Here is a 22,436-nt window from a genome sequence, read left to right on the forward strand (position 1 = left end):
TAATATAAAAAACAAAAACAGAATAAAAACATGACAAAGAAAACAGGTCAAACAATAAATATAAAGTACAAACTGAGCAGAAAAGACGAAGCAAAAGAAAATGTTTTGGACACCAGGTGGATGGTGAGTCTGCAGTCCAGACTGAAGGGGGAAGTCATTCCACAGCTTGGGAGCAAGGAGATAGTAGAGTCTAGGACACTTTGAGGACACTTGGAGTGTGTGGTCAGGGTGTTGTAGGGACAGGAGGGATGAAGAGAAGGATATGACCCTTGATTGAATAATATTGAATAATGATAGTACACGTTCTTGAAACATCATCTGGGAAAGTCAATAATATGGAAAGTTGTTTTTAGATATCAGGGTGCGGCGAGGAGAGAAACCATCCTCTAATAGACCTGTCAAGATATTAATGGAACAAATGTCCATTCACGATATTCACCTCAAGTTGAGGTTAAGCTATTCTCAAGTCAGAGTGCGATCCTAGAGCAAAGCATTCTGGGTAGTGTCCATTGTGTGAGCCAGGGAATGTTCCTCCAACTGAGCCGACACTGCGTGATACAGAGGAAATTGACATAGTAATGTACTGTATCTTATAACTGGTGTTTTTTTCTATGGCCTTTGGAGGTAAAATGACTGATCAAAGATGTCTGTCTGGTTTCAGATAACTTTCGTTGAGTATTTACCATAACTCTGAGCCTTATTACCTCCTTTTACCATTATTCTATGGTCTAAATCAGAGGTTTTCATACTGTGAGGAGCACTGCAGGGTGAAAGGGACAGTACCGGTACCATGATCAAAAGGAAGTTGCTGTAAAGACTGATCCACTGATTTACTTTTTCCAAATCCATCCAAGCATACAAATAATGAAACAAGGTGGAAGTACTCAGATTTCGTAGTAGTAGCAATACTACAATATAGAAATACTCTGTTACAAGTAAAAGGCTTGCATTAAACATTTTACACAGTATTGCCATCAAAATATGCTTACAGTAACAAAGTAAAAGTACTCAAATGTTTCAAAATGTATCAACCTTTTTTATGAAAATAGCTGATCTATAAGCTATGCAATGCGTTGTGAGCTTGTAGATCAGCTATTTTCGAATAGCTAAAGTATAAAATAGGACTTACGGTAAGTGGGTTTATATTAATATTAAAATTGGCAAATGGAAGGGACAAGGGCAAGCGGGCGAACGGACGGACGGACACACGGACGGACCATGGTCACTTCACTCTGACTCAGACATAACCATAAACAACCCCGTTACACCCATATATAGGCAGGACCACGGTCACGTCACTCTGACTCAGACATAACCATAAACAAACCCGATACACCCATATTTAGGCAGCACCACGGTCACGTCTCTCTGACTCAGACATAACCATAAACAACCCCGATAAGCCCATATATAGGCAGCACCACGGCCACGTCAATCTGACTCAGACATAACATAAACAAACCCGATACAGATTCAAGGCAGTGTGGTGCCCACCGTCGAGTCATTCAGATAAGCGGTTGTCTAGAACCGCTGACCAATATGTCCATATATGGGCATACCAAAATATGGCCATATATCAGGAATCTTATGGACATAAAAGGGACAAGGACTAACAGATACAGAGATCTCCATATATGGGCATAAAAGGGACACAGGTAGACAGACGAGCACAACGGGTAATCAAACAAAGCCCCTGACTCAGACATATCGGTCGGATCGGCCGCGGTGCGACGTACTAGGTGTGAGGGACGCTAAATCTGCAAAGTAACTAAAGATGCACAAGTACAATATTTGCCTCTAGGATGTAATGGAGTAGGTAGGCGGCTGCAGTTATGAAAAAAAAGCACCTAACCCAAAACAAATTGCAACAAAACGTTTTTCAACTGTTTCTTACAGTATTAGGTGTCCTTAATAACATACTAAAAGTTTACCAAAGTTTGAGCACTGGAAAGGTGTTATTTTCAAGATGGCATCCAAGATGTCCAAAACATCTTTAAAATAACCTAACTCCTTCATTATTTATCCTAGACAAGTACTTTTTGTGTCTTACCCTATGTTTTGGGGGCCTAGAAATCCACTGGAATTGTCCAAATTGCAGAGATACAATTAGATAATTGTGAAATCCAATATTTTGTTTGTGACTCTATTAAAACCCTCTGAAATGGTCACCCGTTTCAAGTTAACTAAACTAATTATGCAATAAACTAGTTATATTTTTTTTTACTGGAACAAGATATCCTTAAAACACAAGTCACAATTTTCATTTTTGTCAATTTTGTCATTCAGAAGGTGCATGGCAGAGAAAGAGAATATTGTCAGTTGATATAGTATTGCATGCAATATTGAAAGGTTTTGGATATGTGGATCAAATGTGAATCAAAGTGTCATCTTGTAGACACAAGATTTTGAAAAACAATAAATAGATTTTTGAAGAACTTTTTAACACATTAGGAAGGCAATCAGTGTGAGTGAGTAAAGAGGGGTGGGGGTGGCTACGGAGGTTAGTGAAAAGCTGTCAAAACCCATGTCTCTACTGGGGGCCTAGACAGAGGGGAGTATGCGGGGTAGGGTTGTGTGAGGAGGTAAAAGGGGGCCTGGTGTAGAGTTTAGAGGGCCTAGGGTTCCCCTCAGGTGGAGTGGGAGTATGGGGAGTGGGGGGTCACTGGATTGCTCCCTGGGCACTTGGAGCACAGAAGAGCAAAGTTATAGGAGCCAAGGAGACCCTGACCTTCTCCTCTCCCCCATGTCCGAGGTGCAAAACCTCCAACAGTTGGCTGGCTCAGACATGTTAAAGCTATAGTGGGGCACTTGGGAGCTCAGGACGAGTGCTCATAGGCCCCTGTGGTGGTAGTTCTAAGACCTCTACGTTGTACATCGCAATTCCAATATTCAAGTGTCCATCATCAAGTCCTCCACTCCCGCCTTAGCCCTGCCTCCGAGCGAGGAGGTGAGGAGGCAAGGAGCGTAATTTTTAAGTGACAGCAATTATGACGTGTCACACAGTTGGATTGCTGGACTATTTCGGAGCTCGGAGGGTTGTCATGTGGAGGAGGAGAAATTATACGCCACCACGCATTTCAACAAAGACAGTTCCGCAAACGATACATGAAAGATATACTTGTATCTTGCCATATTTCACTCCAAGTGGCTTAGGGAGCCTGCGCTCACCTGGTTCTCAGCAACTCCAAAAGCAAATTAGCATTTGGGATGCAAACAATTTCTAAGTCACACTGGAGGACGGAGTGAGGAGGAGGCAGAAATTAAGCTTATGTGTTAGGCTGAGAGTAGTGTCCATACACAGTGGACATCCATGCTGGCTCCTATGCCCGAGATGGGCACTCGTGAGTGGCCATAGTTAGTGAGGAGGGACCCCCCATAATGGTGGTTGTAAGACCATGTGGTGCATGACTGTGTGTCAGGCAGACAGGGGTGTCCCTATGTCGGACTGGCTCACAGGAGAGTCGGTGTCTGGTTGGTGGCTGACCATTAATATTCCCAGGGGCCTCCAGTGACTTGTCATTATGGCTCAGAGCGTCCTTTCCCCTCTCCAGAACAAAACAAATAGTCTGACCATTAGGTGTATACAGAAAGAAATGCTTGTTTGTTGGATAGCAGCAGGGACACAGCGTGGAGGCCGATTACGGGGGGGTGCTGACCCCCAGTTTGGGAACCATTGCCCGCTAGGGAACTAGGATTATTATTTATTTTTTTGGCAGCCACCTTTACAAACAAAATAGTGAAGAAACTTCTCTGTAAGGGATTTCTTCCATGATTTGTGTAACATTCCACTCTGTCAGTTACAGCCATGTTTTTACAAATGTCACAGTACCACCCAATAATAATTAATTTATTCCTTATTGTTATCAAAAGAAATCTCCTGAAAGCTTCAACAGAATGTGAATTACATGTATAGGTGATGAATTCACCAATCCTGGGCATTATGGCACGTAGAAAAGGGAGAAATGTCCAATTACATTGTTAAATATGCTTATAACCATGCTTATAACCAATTGCTTTATAATTGTATACTTGCAATTACTTGACTATAATTTATATTATGCTAATTAGATCCAAGATCACCAAAACATGGGGTTAGGCAACAAAAATTACTTGTCTAGGATGAATAATGAAGGAGTAATGGTATTTTAAGGATCTGGCGGCGGCCATTTTGAAAATCGGACCTTTGTAGTGGTCCGATTTTGGTAAACTTTTGATATGTTATTAAGTACACCTGATACTACAATAAACCATTGAGAAACCTTTTGTTGCAATTTTTTTGGGGTCAAATCATAACTGCAGCCGCCTAAGGGGAAAAAAAGAAGAAATGGGTAATTATTTAAAAAATAGCTGATCTAACAGATCACAACGCATCGTGGTGTGACGCGTTGTGAGACTGTAGATCAGCTATTTTCGAAAAACAAAATATATTGAAAATCTTTTTGAAAATGTTTGCCTAAAACATGCCCAAAATGGGGACACCAGGCTGAAAGCGGTCAAAGTTATATTCCAGCTGAGTTTTGCAGTGACACGTTTAACCCAAAAAACGGTCTGTATTGCGCACGTGTCGTGAACGCATCAAGCTAACCCTTTCATCTCCTTAACCAAGCCTATCTCCTGGTAAACACAACCAGCTGAGTAATGGTACAGCTCCGGATGGAGAGAGCAGGGTGGGATTGTCATCGACCTACATTACCCTCCTGGCCCCCCTCGTGAGGCAGGCACACACACACACACACACACACACTCCCCCTGACGGCCCGGGTCTGCTAGCTACACACACTCATTAGCAGAGATAGCTGTGCTTACATAAACCTTGCCGACATGTTTGACCTGCCACTAAATCACAACAGGAGGGGGTGTGTGGGGGGGGGGGGGGGGGCACACAGCGACGGGGAGGGGGACTGGCGGTAGCCGATGGTGGGCGAGAGGCGCCAGCTCTCTTCTGATAAATCACATCTCTGCTCAATGTTTACTTTTCAGTGGTGGGAAGGGCTGAGAAAATAAGTTGGCTGGAAGCGTGTCGGGGGGGAAAAAGTTGAAGTTGGTCTCCCTGAGGCATGCAGTGTGTGTGTGAGGACAGGTGTGTGGTTAGCCCCGACGCACTAGTGCTCCCACAAGATGTTCGGTTAAGACCAGGCCACCTGGAGGATAACTGTGGTAGTGCAGAACGTGAACTCAAACCTGCCACAAGAAGGCTGGGTGGGTAGTAATAGCAGTCTTCTCTCAAAGTCAACTCTCAAAGTTGAATATAATGAATCATATCAAATGTTTAATTAATACTACAGAAGTCCTTTGTTCTTCAGTCGATTTTTTAGGCTAAATTTAGAACCTGTCCAAGGGCCCAGTAGAACAATGAGGGTCATCACTGCTCTTGTATTCATGTTTTTATGTATATATGTATGTCATTTATTTTGTCCTGTCAAATGTGTGTATTATGTGTTGCATGTATGAGTAGCAAGAAAAAAAAAATCAGTGAAAGCTAATAATATCGTATTATATTAACCCTTTAAGACCGGGAACGCATCTGTGTCATTTTAGATTTCTTTGCCTATTCGAAAATGGCAGATATACAAGCTCATAGTGCGGCACCAAGTGCTGCGCTACGAGCTTGTAGATCTGCCATTTTTGAAAAATCGTGAAAATTTGCGCAAATCTTTGAATATATTTTAAAGCAAATATTTGTAACTCAAATCTTTGCTTCTGGGGGGGTCCCTGGAACAAAAGGTCCGTGGCCAAATACATATCATTTTGAGTGGTCCTTGACATGAGAAAGTTTGAGAACCACTGATGTAGCAACATAGGTTTTTTCGGTCTCAGGTCTTAATAGGTTAAATGTTTAAATCTATGATGAGACGTGTGTGTGTGTGTGTGTGTGTGTGTGTGTGTGTGTGTGTGTGTGTGTGTGTGTGTGTTTCATTCACCTGCACACCTGAAGCTCTGGGCGGTGAGCCCCTTCTCCACGGCCAGGCAGGTGAGGATGCTGAGGAAGCTGGTGGTGACTGACTGGCGCTTGGCTCTCTGGGCGTCTCGCTGCCTCCTCTCCCTGGACGGCCTGGCTCTCAGCAGCACGCCACCGTGGGAGCCCGCTGGCGCTAGGGCTAAAGCAATTAACCCAAAAAACATATGCAAACCCATATTTAAGAACCAATTTACAATTAGCAGACGCTCTGATCCAGAGCGACTTACAGTAAGCAAGGTAAACACATACATAGAATGCAGAGAGACAGTGTAGTGCCTCAGTAAACTAGGATCACAGGTAAACCAATAATTGATCCAATAATCAAGCATTTTGTTTAATGTTGCATTTTTATTTCTTATAATATCAACAGATCGACAAGAAAGAAATGTGTGTATATATTTTCAATAATCGACTAAATCGATTAATCTGATTAACCACTTAACCCTGTATCATACTTCATTATACAATGGTGACGTACAAAAAATGTGAAAATAGCCGATCCACAAGCTCATGAGTCGCATCGTGAGTCTCGTGATGTCTTGCGAACTTGTAGATCTGCTATTTTCACTATATCGTCGCTGTCGGGTGGAAACCTCGAAACTGTCCAAAACTGTTTCAAATTCAAAAACAGCAAAAGTAGCAGATCTACAAGCTCAAAAAGGGTCGCTTCGCGGAGCTTTGTAGATCTGATACTTTCGATACTTTTGTGTGACGCTGTAGCATGATCAAGCATTAATTTACAAAAAAAACACAAAGTTTAGAATATGGAGATAAGAGGTCTCTGCCCGACAGCAAAGATATATATATATATAGATATATCGAGATCGAGATGAGATCGAGATCGAGATATATATATATATATATATATTGCTCAAAATAATTAAGGGAACACTTTGATCCCTTAATTCTTTTGAGCAGTTTTTGTTAGCAGTATGTACACAGTTCATGAAAACTCAAAATAATTAAGGGATCAAAGTGTTCCCTACATTTCTTTGAGCAGTGTATATATTTTATAATCGTTCATGAATCGTAATCGAGGCAAATGTTTGAAATAATCGTGATACTGATTTTAAGTATCCTACCTGGCGCTGCCTCTCCCACCTCCTCCGCCTCTCTCCGGACGGGCCTCTGGGCGTCTGCAGCCTGCCGCAGGGCCTCCGCCCAGTCCCGGGCTTTGGTCTGACTTTCTGCCCGGAGTTGAAGCACCTCTTTGGAGAAAACTACCTGAAAGTTGTCAAAAATACAGATTTTTCATTACATGTCGACACTGAATATCTGAATCCATTTCAATACTCCTTTCCCACAGTATCGATCATTATCAATAACATGCTCTCTCTCGTCTCTTAATTAACTTAATTTAAAGATTAGATCATTTTGTAACTTTTAAAGGCCTGATCTAAAGAGGGGGAAAACATTTTAAAGGAAAAAATATATATTTCTCGTATCATTATAGTACTAGAGATAAACTGAGGATAATCTGCAACGAAAACAACACATTCACAAGCCTTTAATGAATCTTAAATGTGTTAATATAGCATCAAAATCGGTTGAATCACTTTAACCCTATACATTGACTATTTGAAAATAGTAGATCTAGAACGTTGCGAGTAGGATTTCTGAAACATTTTACAACCATCTATTATCTGGGTCCCTGGCACAAAATATTTTCAGATGCGGGTCCGCAGCCAAATACTGTACACATCAATTTGGGTGTCCTTGACGTGAAAACGTTTGAGAACTACTGGTATCGAATTTCCTTGAATTTACGAGTTTTCTCCTTAGAGTGCTGTTTTTGGGGTCACTCTTCTGGATGATACACCCATTCAAACCGGGAACGCATCTGTGTAACCACTTTATCCATATTTTATACTCTGGCTATTCAAAAATAGCAGATATATATATGTATATGAAGATCTGCTATTTTTGAAAAATCTTGAACATTTGTTCAAATATTTGAATATATATATATATTCTTTAAAGGTAACGTTTTTGACTAAAATCTTTGCATCGGGGGGTCCCTATTACAAAATATTTTGAGATATTTTCAGCGGCCAAATACATATAGGCCTAATTTTGGGGGTCCTTGACATGAAAAGGTTTGAGCACCACTGATATAGTAACATATGTTTTTCAGAAAACTGCTAGGATTTAGAAGACATTTTGTAGAATCGGAACCTCAGGCCTTAATGTGTTAACCAAAAAAATATCACTTGCCCTACAGTACCTTAGAAGTATCGTGACAACACTATACCTGAAAGTGGCTTCCTGAATCGGCGGGAGCGGCCCTCCACGGATCTCCGTTCTCCTGCTGGGGGTGGTGGTGGTGCGTGTCGTGCTGCACGGCCACGCAGCAGGCCAGCGGGTGCTGGAAGAGGGGCTCCGACACGGGGCCCCGGCCCTCCGTGGGGAACGCCCGCAGGGCCGAGCGGGTCAGGACGAAGGTGAACGCCCGCCAGTTGTTCTGCTCCGTCAGCTGGTGGAGCAGGCCCGCCTTGAGGACCTCCTGGCAGCGCTGGGTGAACAGGGGCAGGGCGGTGGGCCGGGCCAGGCGGGGCGTGAGCGGGGAGGGCGTGCTGCTACTGGCCTCCGCCGGGGTGGGGGTGTCGCCGCCGCCGTCCGGCCTGGTGTCTAGGCCCGACGGCGAGGGGGACGAGGTGGGAGACATGGGCGTGGGGAACTTGGCCACCTGATGAAAGATAAGGAAAACTATTATTACCCATTAGATTTTGACATCAAATGGATATTTGCCTTTTGCACTCTGGCATATAGTATCTGACAGACAGTAAACACTAATACATACAAAAATACATAAAATGCAATAAAATTACTTTTATTTTATTATTTTATTTAGAGTAGCTAATTATTTTTTACCCCTTTTTCTCCTCAAATGAGTTGTTTTGCCAGTTAATTCCTCCCCACACTGTGTGTTGTCACTGCTGTATCCTACTGACTCACCTGCCAGTGAGGAGCCCCCACCAGGAGGACATAGAGCCTTCGTTCTACTCCTCCCATCTAACACTCCACACTGACAGGTGCCCCCCCAGCCCGTAGGAGTATGTGCGGTGACAAATAACCCCCTCCCCACCCGGCTTCCCTCCCTGAACACAGGCCAATTGTGTTCTTATATAGACAAATTGTGACAGACAAAGCCGGATACACCACAGTGGATTCGAACCCCTGGACTCCACAGTGGTGGGCGGGTACTTTACCACTGCACCACCCGAGCGCCCACAAATACAATTATTGTACCCTTGTTTTTTTAGCTAGTGAGACCCTAAAAGTTTGGTTTGGCTGGACTCCCCAAACCGAACAAAAAGGTTATGAGTGGAGACTCACTAAAGCAGTGTGTAGGCTACACTACAGCCAGCAGCACTGCTGGAAGTGGAAATGAATATATGGATTATTTAATACTGTGTTTATGAATGGTCACAAGACTACCGCTGCTTTTCACTTGGTAGTGTTGACAGAATTAACTTGAAGCTGGGCTGAATGAATGCAGAAACAATGTGGAACGTAGCCAAACTAAGTTCGGGTAGTAGCATCTCGGAGGCACCGAACAGACAAATTTAGTTTTGGTCCTGCCCAACCGAACCTCTGAATGACGTCATATTGTAGTCTGGACCGAGCTGAACCGAACTGGACCAGCTGTCCTAGTGGAGAATGCATTGGGCTGACCTGCTGGTTCTCTGCTGCGGTCTTGTTGTGCTGCTGCTGGGTGTCGGGGGGCCTGGCGGCCAGCACCCTCTCCCACATCATCCTCCTCCATTCCAGGGCCTCCCACTGGCATCCCGCCCTTAGCTGGAGACGGGTGCTGTTGAAGAACATGGCCTGGAGGCACACAGGGGTGCAACGGTTAATCCAACTTATCGATTATATTTTCTTTCAAAACGACAACCGATTTTAATTCAAAATAAGAGATTTTGGGGGGGAAGAATTGAACTTTCTTTTTGAACTTTTCTTACAAAAAAAAAGAAAAGACATCTACAAGCTCACAAACCGCTATTTTCGCTTTTCGTGCGACACTTGTACAACAAAGTATAAAGTATGGCTTAAGTGGTTAATCAGACATTATTAGACATTGATTTAGTTGATATTACAGCATTTTTGCATCAATTCATTTACATCCACAACACCAAAAGTAACAACGAGAAACTGATCCGGAACAGGAAATGTTTATGCCACATTCTGGAAAAATGAACTACAGTTCTATCAAAATGATCGTGACAGTATTTTAATTTTAAATTTTTCTTTTAATTATATATATTTCTACTACTGTGTACAACAAGATACCAGGGTTGTGGCTCTTTCGGAGCGGGAACTTTGGGGGGTGGGAGGGGTAACATACAATATTTCTTGAATACTTTTGTCTCATTGACCTGTACGTATAAATAGAAAAACATCAATAAAGAAAAAATAATGATCGTGACAATCATTCTAGCCATAATCATGCAGCCCTAGTTGCAGCCCTGACCTGGAGGGTTCGGGGGTCGCTGAGCTGGGGCTGGCCGCTCTGTCCGCTCTGGGAGGTGGGGGCGGGGGAGACGACGCTCTGGCAGTGGGACAGGGAGTAGGCGTTGCCCAGCTGCCGGTTGGCGCTGCTGTCCAGGGTGTAGAGGCGCAGCTCGCAGGGCGTCAGCTCCACGTGGCACGCCGCCCAGCGGCCCCGCGGACCCTCGCGCTGCTCCAGCGCGCCCTGCTTCACCACGCTGCCTCCACTGCTGCTGCCCTTATCAGCTAGAGGAGAGGAGAGGAGAGGAGAGGAGAGGTCCTTAGATTGACGCTTTAGAAATGTGCAGATACGGTACCCTGTATACACATGTACTGTATGTTGGTTTGTTTACTGTTGAGTGAGAAAACAATGTTGCACATTAAGCTAATCATCTGGGAACCCCCCAAATTAATTTGGGGACCCCCAGGTTGAGATACACTGCACTAGACCAATGTAGCAGGTATATGAAGGAGGCATGAGGAAGGAGAATGGAAGGCGACACTGCGCTGGTCCTACTTATCCAACGCGGTGGCACCGTCTGGCACATTTCTGAGAAAATTGCAAAACATTACAAAACATCAGTGAGTTGTCATTAGGCTAGGTCACCGTGCACGTCTTTTCAAAGGGAGAGTGGCTTCAAAGCCAACAATCGAGCTGATGGAAACTGGGTCAGACACTATTGCATTATGTCGTACCAGCTGACAGCCGGCGTCTATCATCTGAAACTAAATGTTGTTTCTCTGTAATGTTGTCGTGCCTTCGTTCCGTGCAAACGTAATGTAGCAAGTGACAGTATTGATGGTATATCCATGCATACTCTTATTCACGTGTGGGTTGAAATAAGGAGGATATACAAGTGGCCAAATATCTACAATCATGAACAGTCTAGTCTGTATTATCTATACACAGTAGGTTATTTCCGCTATTCATCATACAATGAAGTATAAAGGGCTGAAGTAGTTCAATATTTTTAAAGTATATAGCATGTCATATCACCAAGCACACCACAATATCAAAATATGCTACCTTATCAGCTGGGTAAGGGTTACGTATGTTCAGTGCCTTCTGTCTACGTGAGTCAAGTCAGTCAGTCTGTTCACATTGAGCGAGGAGAGAGAGAGAGAGACAGATAAAGGTTTAGAATGAAAGTGGCTGACGGGGGTGAAAAGAGAGTAGGAGACAGACAGTGATGGAGAGGAAAGGGCAGAGAGGGGTGGGTGGGTGTGCCGTGGTGGGCCTTCAGATTAGCAGCGTTTCTCCCTGCGCCGACTTGTTTTCTCAGTGGCCTCTTTAACAATGCCGCTTCTTCCTGCCAGCTCCACATAAAACGGCTGCGGCGGAGCCCCAGCCACACCACTATCTCGAACCAAAATATCAAGGCTCACGTCGGAGCCGAGCCCCCCTCTAGCCTAGGCTCCGCTCCGCGCTGCGCTGTGAGGAAAGAGCCCTATCGAGATTTAGAGGCTCCTGAGGTTAGTGACGGGAGCCGGGGCCAGAGGTGGAACACTGAGCAAGTAGGACCATTACAAATTTAACTTGACGATTAATTGTGACTCAAATAATTGCGATTAACGATTTAATTGTGTGTTTGGCATTGTTGAACATTGGAACATATGAATACAAATTGTAATGTCTGTTTGCCTTTTTAGGCTTGATAATAAAAAGATTGCACAGGGCAGATATGACAAATAACGTAACCATAAAAAGACATTTTTGACATATTAAAAAATTGCAGAAATAGCCGATCTACAAGCTTACAACGCATCACAAAGTGACGCGATGTAAGCTTGTAGATCTGCTCTTTTGTAATATTTGAAAATGGGTGAACATTTTTCAACTTGGAAACGATTATGACGAATATGCAAAAATAATTGCGATTATCTCAAAGAATTGCGATTAGACGATTATTATGTAATAATTGTGACAGGCCTATAAGCAACAATCACACGAGGAGCCAAGTCCATTAAAACATAAAATATTTGAATTGTAGATGATGAAATTGATGACACTGTTGATAGTTGTCACGACGCATTGCGAGCTTGTAGATCAGCTTTTTATTTACATTTTTTTCCTAGATTTTTCATTTATTTTCACGCCTATAATGACATGCACAAAATAGGGACGCCAGGTTGAAAGTGGTTAAATTGTATTGTACTATTCAAAGGCCAACAGAACAACTTCAACATGACAACATGCCATGCAGGAGAGAAACCAGGCTTCCAATGACTGCTGCATGTAAAATTGGATTGTTGGACATTATTATAACACTTAATTGTAAATGCTTTAACCCACCATAACCAAATTTCCCCCACCATAATGGAGCTTATTTACATGTGAATGCATCAGCGCAGCTCTCAGTGAGATGACATCGTGGTGTGTTTACAAACACAATTGCATCCACTGGACGTTGTCCAGTCTGGCACAGACATGGAATAATCACGTGAATCAGTGGTTCTCAAACATCTTCATGTCAAGGACCCCCAAATTGATATGTATTTGGCCGTAAATATTTTGTGCCAGGGACCCCCACAAGGTCCATGTCTGTTTTTTTTTTTTATGAATCTGCGAAAATAGCAGATCTACAAACTCTATTGTACATTGAGAAGCATCACCCCCCCCCCCCCCCCCCCCAATGTTAGTCTTCGATGCTGTTCACGGTTCAGTCCACAGGACTTAGGCTTCCCCGATGAGCTTGGTCAGCTTCTGAATCTGGGTTTTGGTGGACATGTCCACATACTTCTCCATGTCTCCAATGTGGACAATCATACCACCCATGATGGAGGGGTCAGACTTGGTTTCCAGCTTGACAGTTTCGTCCTTCTGAAGGAAACCTTTTAGGGCAACCTTCAGGTCAGTCAGGTTGGCTTCGTCCAGAGGATGAGCGGTGGTGACAGAACAGAGGACTTCTCCACGGTGAGCGCTCATCATCTTCCCAAAGGCGGCGATGACTTTGCCGGTCAAAGTCAGTCGGCCATTGTCTGCCAAAACGTCGATGAGGTTGACGGTGATGGGGGAGAGCTTAGCCCTGGTGAGAGCGGCATTGAAAATCTGCTTCTTGACGCTATGTTTCACAAAGGGGTCCGTGGCGATGCCGGAAAGCTTGGGGTCCTTGATGAGAGTAGAAACTTTGGCCAGTTCTCGCTCCACCTGATCCAGCTTGCTGTGCTTGCTGGCGGCAGAGTACAGAGCAGTGGCATACCGGCCCTCTGTTCCATAAACCTGGATAGGAGCTCTTACCAGCAAGGCGTGTCTGATCATGCTTGTTGAGAAACACTACTCAAAATAGCAAGGGTTGACTAGGTTCTAGCAGGTTGTCTGGAAGAGAGACCCAACGCAGTGGTTCCGATTAGAACTGGAACCGAGATATCTAACCCGAGTGGTTCACAGGGTAGTTCGAAGTAACTCGGTAGCAGAGAGGCTGAAATAGTACAAGTGCAAACAAAGGGCGCTTGTCCGACGCTGGGGTATCCGAGTCTTGAGGCCAAATATCCTGGTTCGTACAGGAGGTGCTGAACTCTCTCCTAAATGCTTGTGTCATCCCGGTTATGTCACGACGACTCACTCAGCCATATCCATATTTGGAATCCCATCAGGAAAGCCATGCCCAAATATGGAAAGATGTCAGACTTAGGTGTGTCAGGCAACTCTGTATATGGTGATCTCTACTGGTGGTCAATCGTGGCCAGATAATGGTGTCCATGACGCGGACCTGCCAACAGCAACGACCGTAACAACCCTTTTAGATTTTTTAAATTTTCTTTTAGAAACTTTTCACCTATATTGACATGCCAAAAATAGAGACTGATTGTTAATAAATAATTTCATTAAATCATATTTCTTTTTAGTATAATCGATTAAATTGGTCCAGGCACCCGGACAGTGCGTCGCGGGTTCGACTCCCGATCCAGACGGCCTTTGTAGCATGACACTCCCCTTCTCTCTCCCCATTTCCTGTCAAATAAAGGCATAAAAGCCCAAAAATAAATCTTTAAAAAAAATGATAATAATAATAGATTAACATATTGCGTGCCAATCGCGTAGATCTACGCAAACCTAAGTAATTGCACAGCGTGCCAGTCGCGTAGATCTACGCAAAGTGGTCTTTTTTTTTTTCTTTTTTTTTCGCAGGTTCACATTTCATTGTAGGCCTCCCTCGCAGTGACACATTTCATTTTAGGCCTCGTTCGCCACGACACATTTCATTGTAGCACCACCGGAAACAGAAATATCCGTATCCGGAGATTTTCGTTCCCATCCGCCTCCACTCTAAAGCGGAAACTAAATCTTCATTTTCTCGGTTGTTGTTTTTCTCCTCGCTGATCGCTGTTTAACATAAACCACCTGAGCTTCAAAATGGACGATCGGCAATCGAAACGGTCTTCTCTGGGCGTCTCACACAGCTACCCTGTGTGTCTACAAACAGTTGAACGCACGATTTTAAAGGTATTTAGCGATGGCTGTGGCAACGTGAAAAAAACTAAAAAACAACAATAAATCGCTGGCACTGGTGAGTACATTATGATATTAAACTCTGGCGTGGAATGTGTTAAATTGAATAGTCGATTGACATTATTTCTATCATCAACAACGAACAGAAAAGCACATGGACAGCATGTGAGTGTGTGTCCCTTTAAGGACTGGAGCTGCTTTTTTTGTGGGGGCTGTAATGAGATTTGATCCCCATGGGAGCAGGTGTCACGTCACAGCAGCAGAGTGGGAGACACGCTCCGATAAGACCCCCAACTGAACAAGCAGGCGGGAGGAAACGGGTGTCGAGCGACAGGCCTCAATGGAACGAGGAAATGACCGGCTTCCCGGTTCCGCTTCAGCGTCTTGATGATGGAGGGTCTCGGAGACGCAGCGCTCCGCTCTGGGGCAGTGGTTCTCAACCTGTGGGCCGGAGCCCCACTGGTGGGCCGTGAGGGTATTGCAAGTGGCCCCCCAAATAGTTGGCAAAAACACTTTTTTTCCATCGATTAGTCACCCCATGGACACTTGAATACGTGATTTTTGTTTTGTTTTCTGTTGCATTCCTAAGCCAATAATTTGATGACCGGCAGCAGTTCCGGTAGAAGACACAAGGAGTATCCTTTGTGTCTCCTACCGGAACCGCTGCCTACCAGTCGGCTGGTCATCAAAGTATTAGCTTAGGAACGGCTTTATCGATTTGAAATGCTCAAAAAATTTAAATTATGACTTTGTTGCTCTTGACTTTGTAAATGTAGTCTAAATCAGCACTGAAACGCTTGGAAATGTACTATTTTATCAAAAAGTCTCATAGAACTTTATATATAATACAAATAGTCGAACTGTTTTGCATTAGAATCCCGAATCTGATTCGACCAGTTAAGTTTGTCTGGTACAGCCCGGGTTTCTAGTGTACCATCTGAGTGCCAGTGTGCATTTTCCTTGCTAGCGTTGTGAAATGGAGATGCATTACAGTCATTTACAGAACTACAACTAATGGGGCCAAATGTGTCTCTAACCTTGTTTGTAGTGCTATGCATTTACAGTGCAATCCTGCCAGGTGTAAATGGGACCTGTACGTCGGTAAGCCATCAACGAATGCACAGGCAGGCCAACACCTAAGTACATCAGCGGTGGAAAGTAACAAAGTACATTTACCCAAGTACTATACGTAAGTAACATTTTGAGACACTGTTACTTAAGTATTTACATTTTATACAATTAATTGAAACTTTAACTTCTTAAGTTACTTTGTAAATTTTGATTACAAAACAAAAACATAACCACTTAAACCCTATTTCATATTTTACCTACAAGCTTGTACCAACTGAGCTTGTAGATCAGCTATTTTCTAAATAGTTTGCCACATTTTGAAAAAAATCTACTTGTATTAAGTTTTTTTACATTTTACGCGGCATTGCAAGTAAGAATTGACCACTTTGTACATCAAACCCTCTTCTTGCTTTCCAGAGGTGATTTTCCTTAACTGAAACAAATGGAAAACACCCACCAAAATGGGCCTAAATGGCAGATATTGCATTGCCTGGCCTTTTTTGTTCATTATATTAGCTCTTAAGTGGGAACGAGCCGTGCTAAATCCTATGTGGCAGCTGTTGACTCCGGTGCGGCCAGAGCAAATGTCTCATCAATCTTATACAAACACAGCAGTACGACAGTTGTCACCACAAGTCTCCGACTTTGCATGTTAACAAACCTTTTGTTTAAGCTGCTAATGAATATGCAGATGAGGTTTAGGCCCAAACGAAGGGTCTCTGATTGGCAGTCTTCATGCTTGGAGGGAGTCGAGATAAGAATTAGTTTTGTGCCTGTGTGTGTGTGTGTGTGTGTGTGTGTGTGTGTGTGTGTGTGTGTGTGTGTGTGTGTGTGTGTGTGTGTGTGTGTGTGTGTGTGTGTGTGTGTGCGCGTACGTGCCTTGTGAGGAACTACTCTATTCAATTAGCCTTCATCTTTACTTGCTCACACTCCCGCTCAAAACAGGCGCACACACACACACACACACACACACACACACACACACACAAATCAACTGGGGTGATTGTTCAGGTACTTGAGTGATATTGATCTGTGGCATTTTCATCGGCTGACCAAACAGTGAACAAAAGTTTCAATTCTTTATTACCGTTATTATTTATCATTTTATTTGTGTTTATTTCAGTAGGTTATTTTATCTTTATTCCTATTTTTTATTTGAAAAAGTCAAGCCGTATAACTTTGAATCACTTCGGAAAACCAGATGTCATATCGAGGTTTTTACATTGTTTTTATTGCCATGTTTTATTCCTTGTGAACCTTTGTATGTCATAACTGATTAATTGTTGCGATCTGCATTACCGATACAGATTTTATCCTTTGATATTTACTCGACTGTTGTTTTTTTCCTTATGGCTGTATTTTATCTCGCTATTAAGCACTTTGTAAACCTGTTTTGGTGAGCGGCTTATAAATAAAGATCATTATCATTAAAAAGACACACACGCACGTGCACAGCACCCATGCGCGCACGGCCTCTCGCATGAGTAACGTGCGCATATACAATTAGGCGTCCAACTACAGCAGATATTTCAGCCACTCTGTCCAAAGTCAACTCTCCATAAACTCTCTGCACTACAGCTGGTCGCCTCAGCTCCAGGATCGGTTACGCCTGATTTCAGTGGTAAATAACAGTGGTGGAAAGTAACTAAGTACATGTACTTATGTACAATTTTGAGTTACTTTTTACTTTACTTCTACTCCACTACATACTAAATATTGTACTTTTACGCCACTACAATTATTTGAAAACTTTAGTTGCTAGATACTTTGCAGATATAAATTACTATATTCTAAAACATATACATTAACCACTTTAGCCCTATTTTATACATAGGCTATTTGAAAATAGCAGATCTACAAGCTCACAACGGGTCACATTGCGACACGTTAGTACTTTTACTTTTGGTACTTTAATTACATTTTGATGCCAACACTTTTGTACTTTTACTCAAGTAACATTTTGAACACAGGCCTTTTACTTGTAACAGAGCATCTTAATATTGTGGTATTGATACTTTTACTTAAACTAAAAAAAAAATATCTGAGTACTTCTTCCACCACTGGTAACTAAGCACATTCACGACAGTACAATTTTAAAAGGTACTTTTTACTTCTACTTCATTACATCTCAGGGGCAAATATTGTGCTTTTTTACTTTACACCACAATTATTTTAATGTTGAAAAACATGAACCAATTAGGCCCTATTTTATACTTTGTCTATTCCAAAAAGCTCACAGCTTGTGGATCGGCTATTTTTGAAACGTCTTCACAAATGTGAAAAGGGTACTGAGTACCGAGTACTTTTACAGTTATACTGAAAGTATAACATACTTTCTGGAAAAATGAGTAAAAATTAAAAAAAAAGTATTGGCGCCAATACTTTTCTTTCTTATACTCATTTTCCCGTTGTCATGAACCGGAAAACAAGCTCACAACAAGCTCACAACGCGTCACGCTGCGACGCGTTGTGAGCTTGTAGATCTGCTATTTTCGGTGTGCGACTCCGACACAGCCGCCGTTCCGACTAAGTATAAGCAGGGTTGTGGCAGGCAGGCGGCCACACCCAACAATCAGATAGCCAATCAAAACATCCCACAGTGTTTTACTGCTCTGGCTCTGTCACGGACTATCAGACTCCCACAGTTTCCTGGACAGAGACACGCACGCACACATACACCCACTGTCTGCATTACTATACTCGTGAGGACGTCTACATTTTAGGAGAGACGATTTGTATATACAATCTATTGCCATTAATTAGACCTTGAATCGACAGCTGAAAATAGCCGCTCTACAAGCCCGCATAACTCTAACCCCCCCAAACCCCTAAACCTAACCTCTAAATGACTAATCCTAACCTGAATTCTGTTCTCAACTGCAGTGGTGGAAAAAGTACTCAAAAGTATCAATACTGCAATGTAGGAGTACTCTGTTACAAGTAAAAGTCTGGAATCCAAAATTTGCTTGAGTAAAAGTACAAAAGTATTGGTATCAAAGTGTACTTAAAGTACCAAAAGTAAAAGTACTAAAATGTTTGAAAATAGCAGATCTACGACGCTTCACGAAGCGACACGTTGTGAGCTTGTAGATCGGCTATTTTCAAATAGCCTAGGTATAAAATAGGGATAAAGTGGTAAATGTTTGTTGTATAATGTAATAATTTATATCTGCAAAGTTGAGTAGTCAAAGTTTTCAAATAATTGTAATGGAGTAAAAGTACAAGTAGAAGTAAAAGTATAGACATTTGAAAATACTCCAGTAATGTAAAGGTACCTCAAAATCGTACAGTACTTGAGTAAATGTACTTAGTTACCTTACACCACTGCCTCTAAATGACTAATCCTAACCGGAATCTGTTCTCAATTGTAAGCCTAACTCTAAAAAATGTTTTTTTTAAACCCATAAAACAACAATTTGATTTCTCTTGTGAGGAGGACCAGGAAAATGGGCCCCACAATGTTATGTTCTCAAATTATACTATACTTGTCGGGACATTTGGCCCTCAAAAGTATACAAGCAGACACACACACACACACACGCACGCACGTGTGCGCACACACACACACACGCACACACGCACACACACACACACACACACACACACACACACACACACACACACGCACACACGCACACACGCACACTGACACGCACACTGACACGCACACCAAAACTCGAGACATTTTCCATTTCTACTGGAGACATTTGAAAGACTAAGTGGAACACAGTGGAAGGTCAGAGGAGTTGCATGTTAAAATCATAGCATAGACACGGGGTGAGGTCAGGACCAAAATAGACCACAGTTTGAGGGAAGAAAAGCACTAGTGCGTCCTTAAAGCGTAGTTTTTAGACATTTATACCCTATATACTTCGTTGACCGGAGTTCCCTAGGGGTCTATACTTGGTCCCCTCCTTGGTCCCCCCCCCTCTACAAACAATCCCATCGCCGAAAATAGCTGTCGATTTGCTATTTTGGCTGAATGTCGTCCCCAGAATAGGACGCTAGGGTTCATGTGGTTAGAACACAGTCACAGGGACAGCAGAGTTGAAGCCAGTCAAAACTGTCAAAAGATCTCAGTCCACCTGTAGTCTGCCTCTGTCTTTATCCTTGTCCTAGTATATCAGCCAGCATCGTTCTACGATACACGATACGCTGCCTCTAAGAATGTATTCTTAGAGGCAGTATTGTAGATTATAGAGCTTGTATTGTAGAGCGGCTATTTTCAGCAAAGTAGTTTGGTGTAGAGGGAAAAAGGAGCAAACCAAGTACAGAGCCAACGGCCAAGTTTACTAAGTATGGACCGTCCAAGTGGTTAAATGTCTGAAATAAACAAAACAAAAACATGAATTGACACACCACTGATGATAGTGCTGTAAAACAAGTCTATGAAGTTATCTATGAAATCAATGAAAAAGTCTGCAACGCAATCTAATACAATATGTAGTGGGGGTCCCTGCTTCGTCTCTCTCTCAGCTAAAGGGGTCCTTGGTCTGGAAAAAAAACAAACCTTGAAGACCCCTGTCCTAATGTCTTCAGACAACGATAAATATCTTAAAGAGGGAAGGTAAATGAGCAAGGCAGCAGGGGAGGCATGAAGGCTGAAGGTTACACGCTGAACCGACCAACACATCCATCACTGTTACACCTGTCACCACCGCGCCAGAGAAATCTATCATACAGAACGCTCTGCGCACGTGTGTGTGGGAGGGGGGGGGGGGGGGGGGGGGGGGGGGGTATAAGGGGCACACCACACACACACAAATTTACCAATTTCATCCAATCAGGGGGGAGAACTCATACAGGATACAGGACAAACAGGTGAAATTGGAAGTGATGAAACACACACACACACACACACACACACACACACACACACACACACACACACACACACACACACACACACACACACACACACACACACACACACACACACACACACACACACACACACACAGTATTACTATACTAGTGAGCGCTAAATATCCACACAAGTATACTGCACACCTAGTATTAACATCTGTGTTGTAGTGCAGTGGGTCACAGGGTGTGGTCCAAGGACCCCCAGGGGTCCTCGAGGGGTTTGCAAGGGGGTCCCCCAGCTAAATGATTTAGCACTAAGAACTTTAACCCTACGGGCCTACAACACATTGGCCATTTGAAAATAGCCGATCGACAAGCTCACATGTTTGTAGATGTGCTATTTTCAGAACAATCGAGAAAAAAACGTGGAATACTTTTTGGAACATTTTAACAACACTCATTTTGTATGGGGGTTCACAGCCAAATAATGGAACCGTTTGAAAACCACTGATGTCTACAGCAGAGGTTCCAGGGGGTCCCCAGCTAAATGTGTTAATACAGCAATCATCTTAACCACTTTATCCATATTTTATATGTTGGCCTTTTCATGAGCTTGTAAATCTGCTATTTTAGATATTTCTTTATATATTGAAACTGTTTGGAAGATTTTTACATAAATCCTTGGGTGGGGGGGGGGGGGTACCAGGGGGTCCCCAGCAAAAGTAGTTAATATAGTGTCACAATCAGCCCCAAAAGGAGCTGATGAAAGCACAACAATGGACATCATCACGTCCTCCTCTCCCCTGGTTGACACCAAAAAGGTGAGTCAGCTCCATTCGATTGACGGACAATGCCATTACAGTCGTTTCTGAGCACTGGCGTCAGCATATCAGGTTGGACCATATTAAGACCCGAGGCCCATTCTAAAAATGCTTTCTAAACAGTTTTTTTGAGAAAAAAATTACAAAAAGAAAATAAATGTCGCAAAATATTTTGTTTCAGGGACCCCCCCAGAAGCAAAGATTTGAGTTACAAATGTTGGCTTCAAAAAATATATATATATATATTTTCAAAGATTTGCACACATTTTCAGGATTTTTCCGAAAAAGCAGATATACAAGCTCATGAGCTTGTATATCTGCTATTTTTGAATAGCCACAGAAATCTTAAAATGGCACAGATGCGTTCCCGCGGTCTTAATGGGTTAATGTTGATGACATTATAGGGATTTCTGAACAGGCCCTCAAAAGGTCGACAGAAAAACAGACTCTAAAATGCTCAGTTCTCAAAAACTGTAATGGCATGATGGTGTGAGACTGTGTTCACCTGTCCCTGAAGAGGACTGGATGTGGGAAACACAACTACTAAACCATTACGTAGACTTAATTCTTTGTTTTTTGAGTAACCGAATTTACCTATTTTTCCTCCCAATGTTTTGTCATTATGCCAATTAATTCCCCAACTACTACTTAACTTGCCGCTGCTATTGTATCCTACTGCATTGGTTCTCAAAGTGGGGTCCTTGGGGTGGGGGGGGGGGTTCACATCACAATCCATTTCAACCGCCTTATCCATTTATATGTTGGCTATTCAAAAATAGCAGATTTACAAGCTCACACTTGTACATCTGCAATCTTTGAAAAAATCTCAAAAATGTTTGGA

The 22,436-nt window shown here is 42.9% G+C and overlaps 2 protein-coding genes across 3 annotated transcripts in view; both read right to left on the reverse strand.

Annotated features, from left to right (window-relative positions):
• plekhm3 (pleckstrin homology domain containing, family M, member 3) overlaps window positions 1-22,436 on the reverse strand; it is an 86,752-nt gene that overhangs the window by 47,004 nt on the left and 17,312 nt on the right. For both annotated transcript variants that reach the window (XM_084084350.1, XM_084084351.1), the window contains exons 5-9: window positions 10,431-10,693; window positions 9,635-9,787; window positions 8,211-8,645; window positions 7,042-7,183; window positions 5,922-6,098 (exon numbers count right to left, since the gene is read on the reverse strand). In XM_084084350.1, the coding sequence (XP_083940476.1) occupies window positions 5,922-6,098; window positions 7,042-7,183; window positions 8,211-8,645; window positions 9,635-9,787; window positions 10,431-10,693 (1,170 nt within the window). The remainder of the gene's footprint in view (window positions 1-5,921; window positions 6,099-7,041; window positions 7,184-8,210; window positions 8,646-9,634; window positions 9,788-10,430; window positions 10,694-22,436) is intronic.
• Window positions 13,122-15,852, reverse strand: LOC311065131 (ATP synthase subunit O, mitochondrial-like; the record flags this gene model as incomplete). Its single annotated transcript, XM_084085348.1, has 2 exons — window positions 13,122-13,721; window positions 15,832-15,852. The coding sequence occupies 2 exons, from the start codon at window positions 15,850-15,852 to the stop codon at window positions 13,122-13,124; spliced, it is 621 nt and encodes a 206-aa protein (XP_083941474.1).

This window comes from Gymnoscopelus microlampas, assembly GCF_963454915.1.
Source record: "Gymnoscopelus microlampas genome assembly, chromosome: 17".
Lineage (NCBI taxonomy): Eukaryota > Metazoa > Chordata > Actinopteri > Myctophiformes > Myctophidae > Gymnoscopelus > Gymnoscopelus microlampas.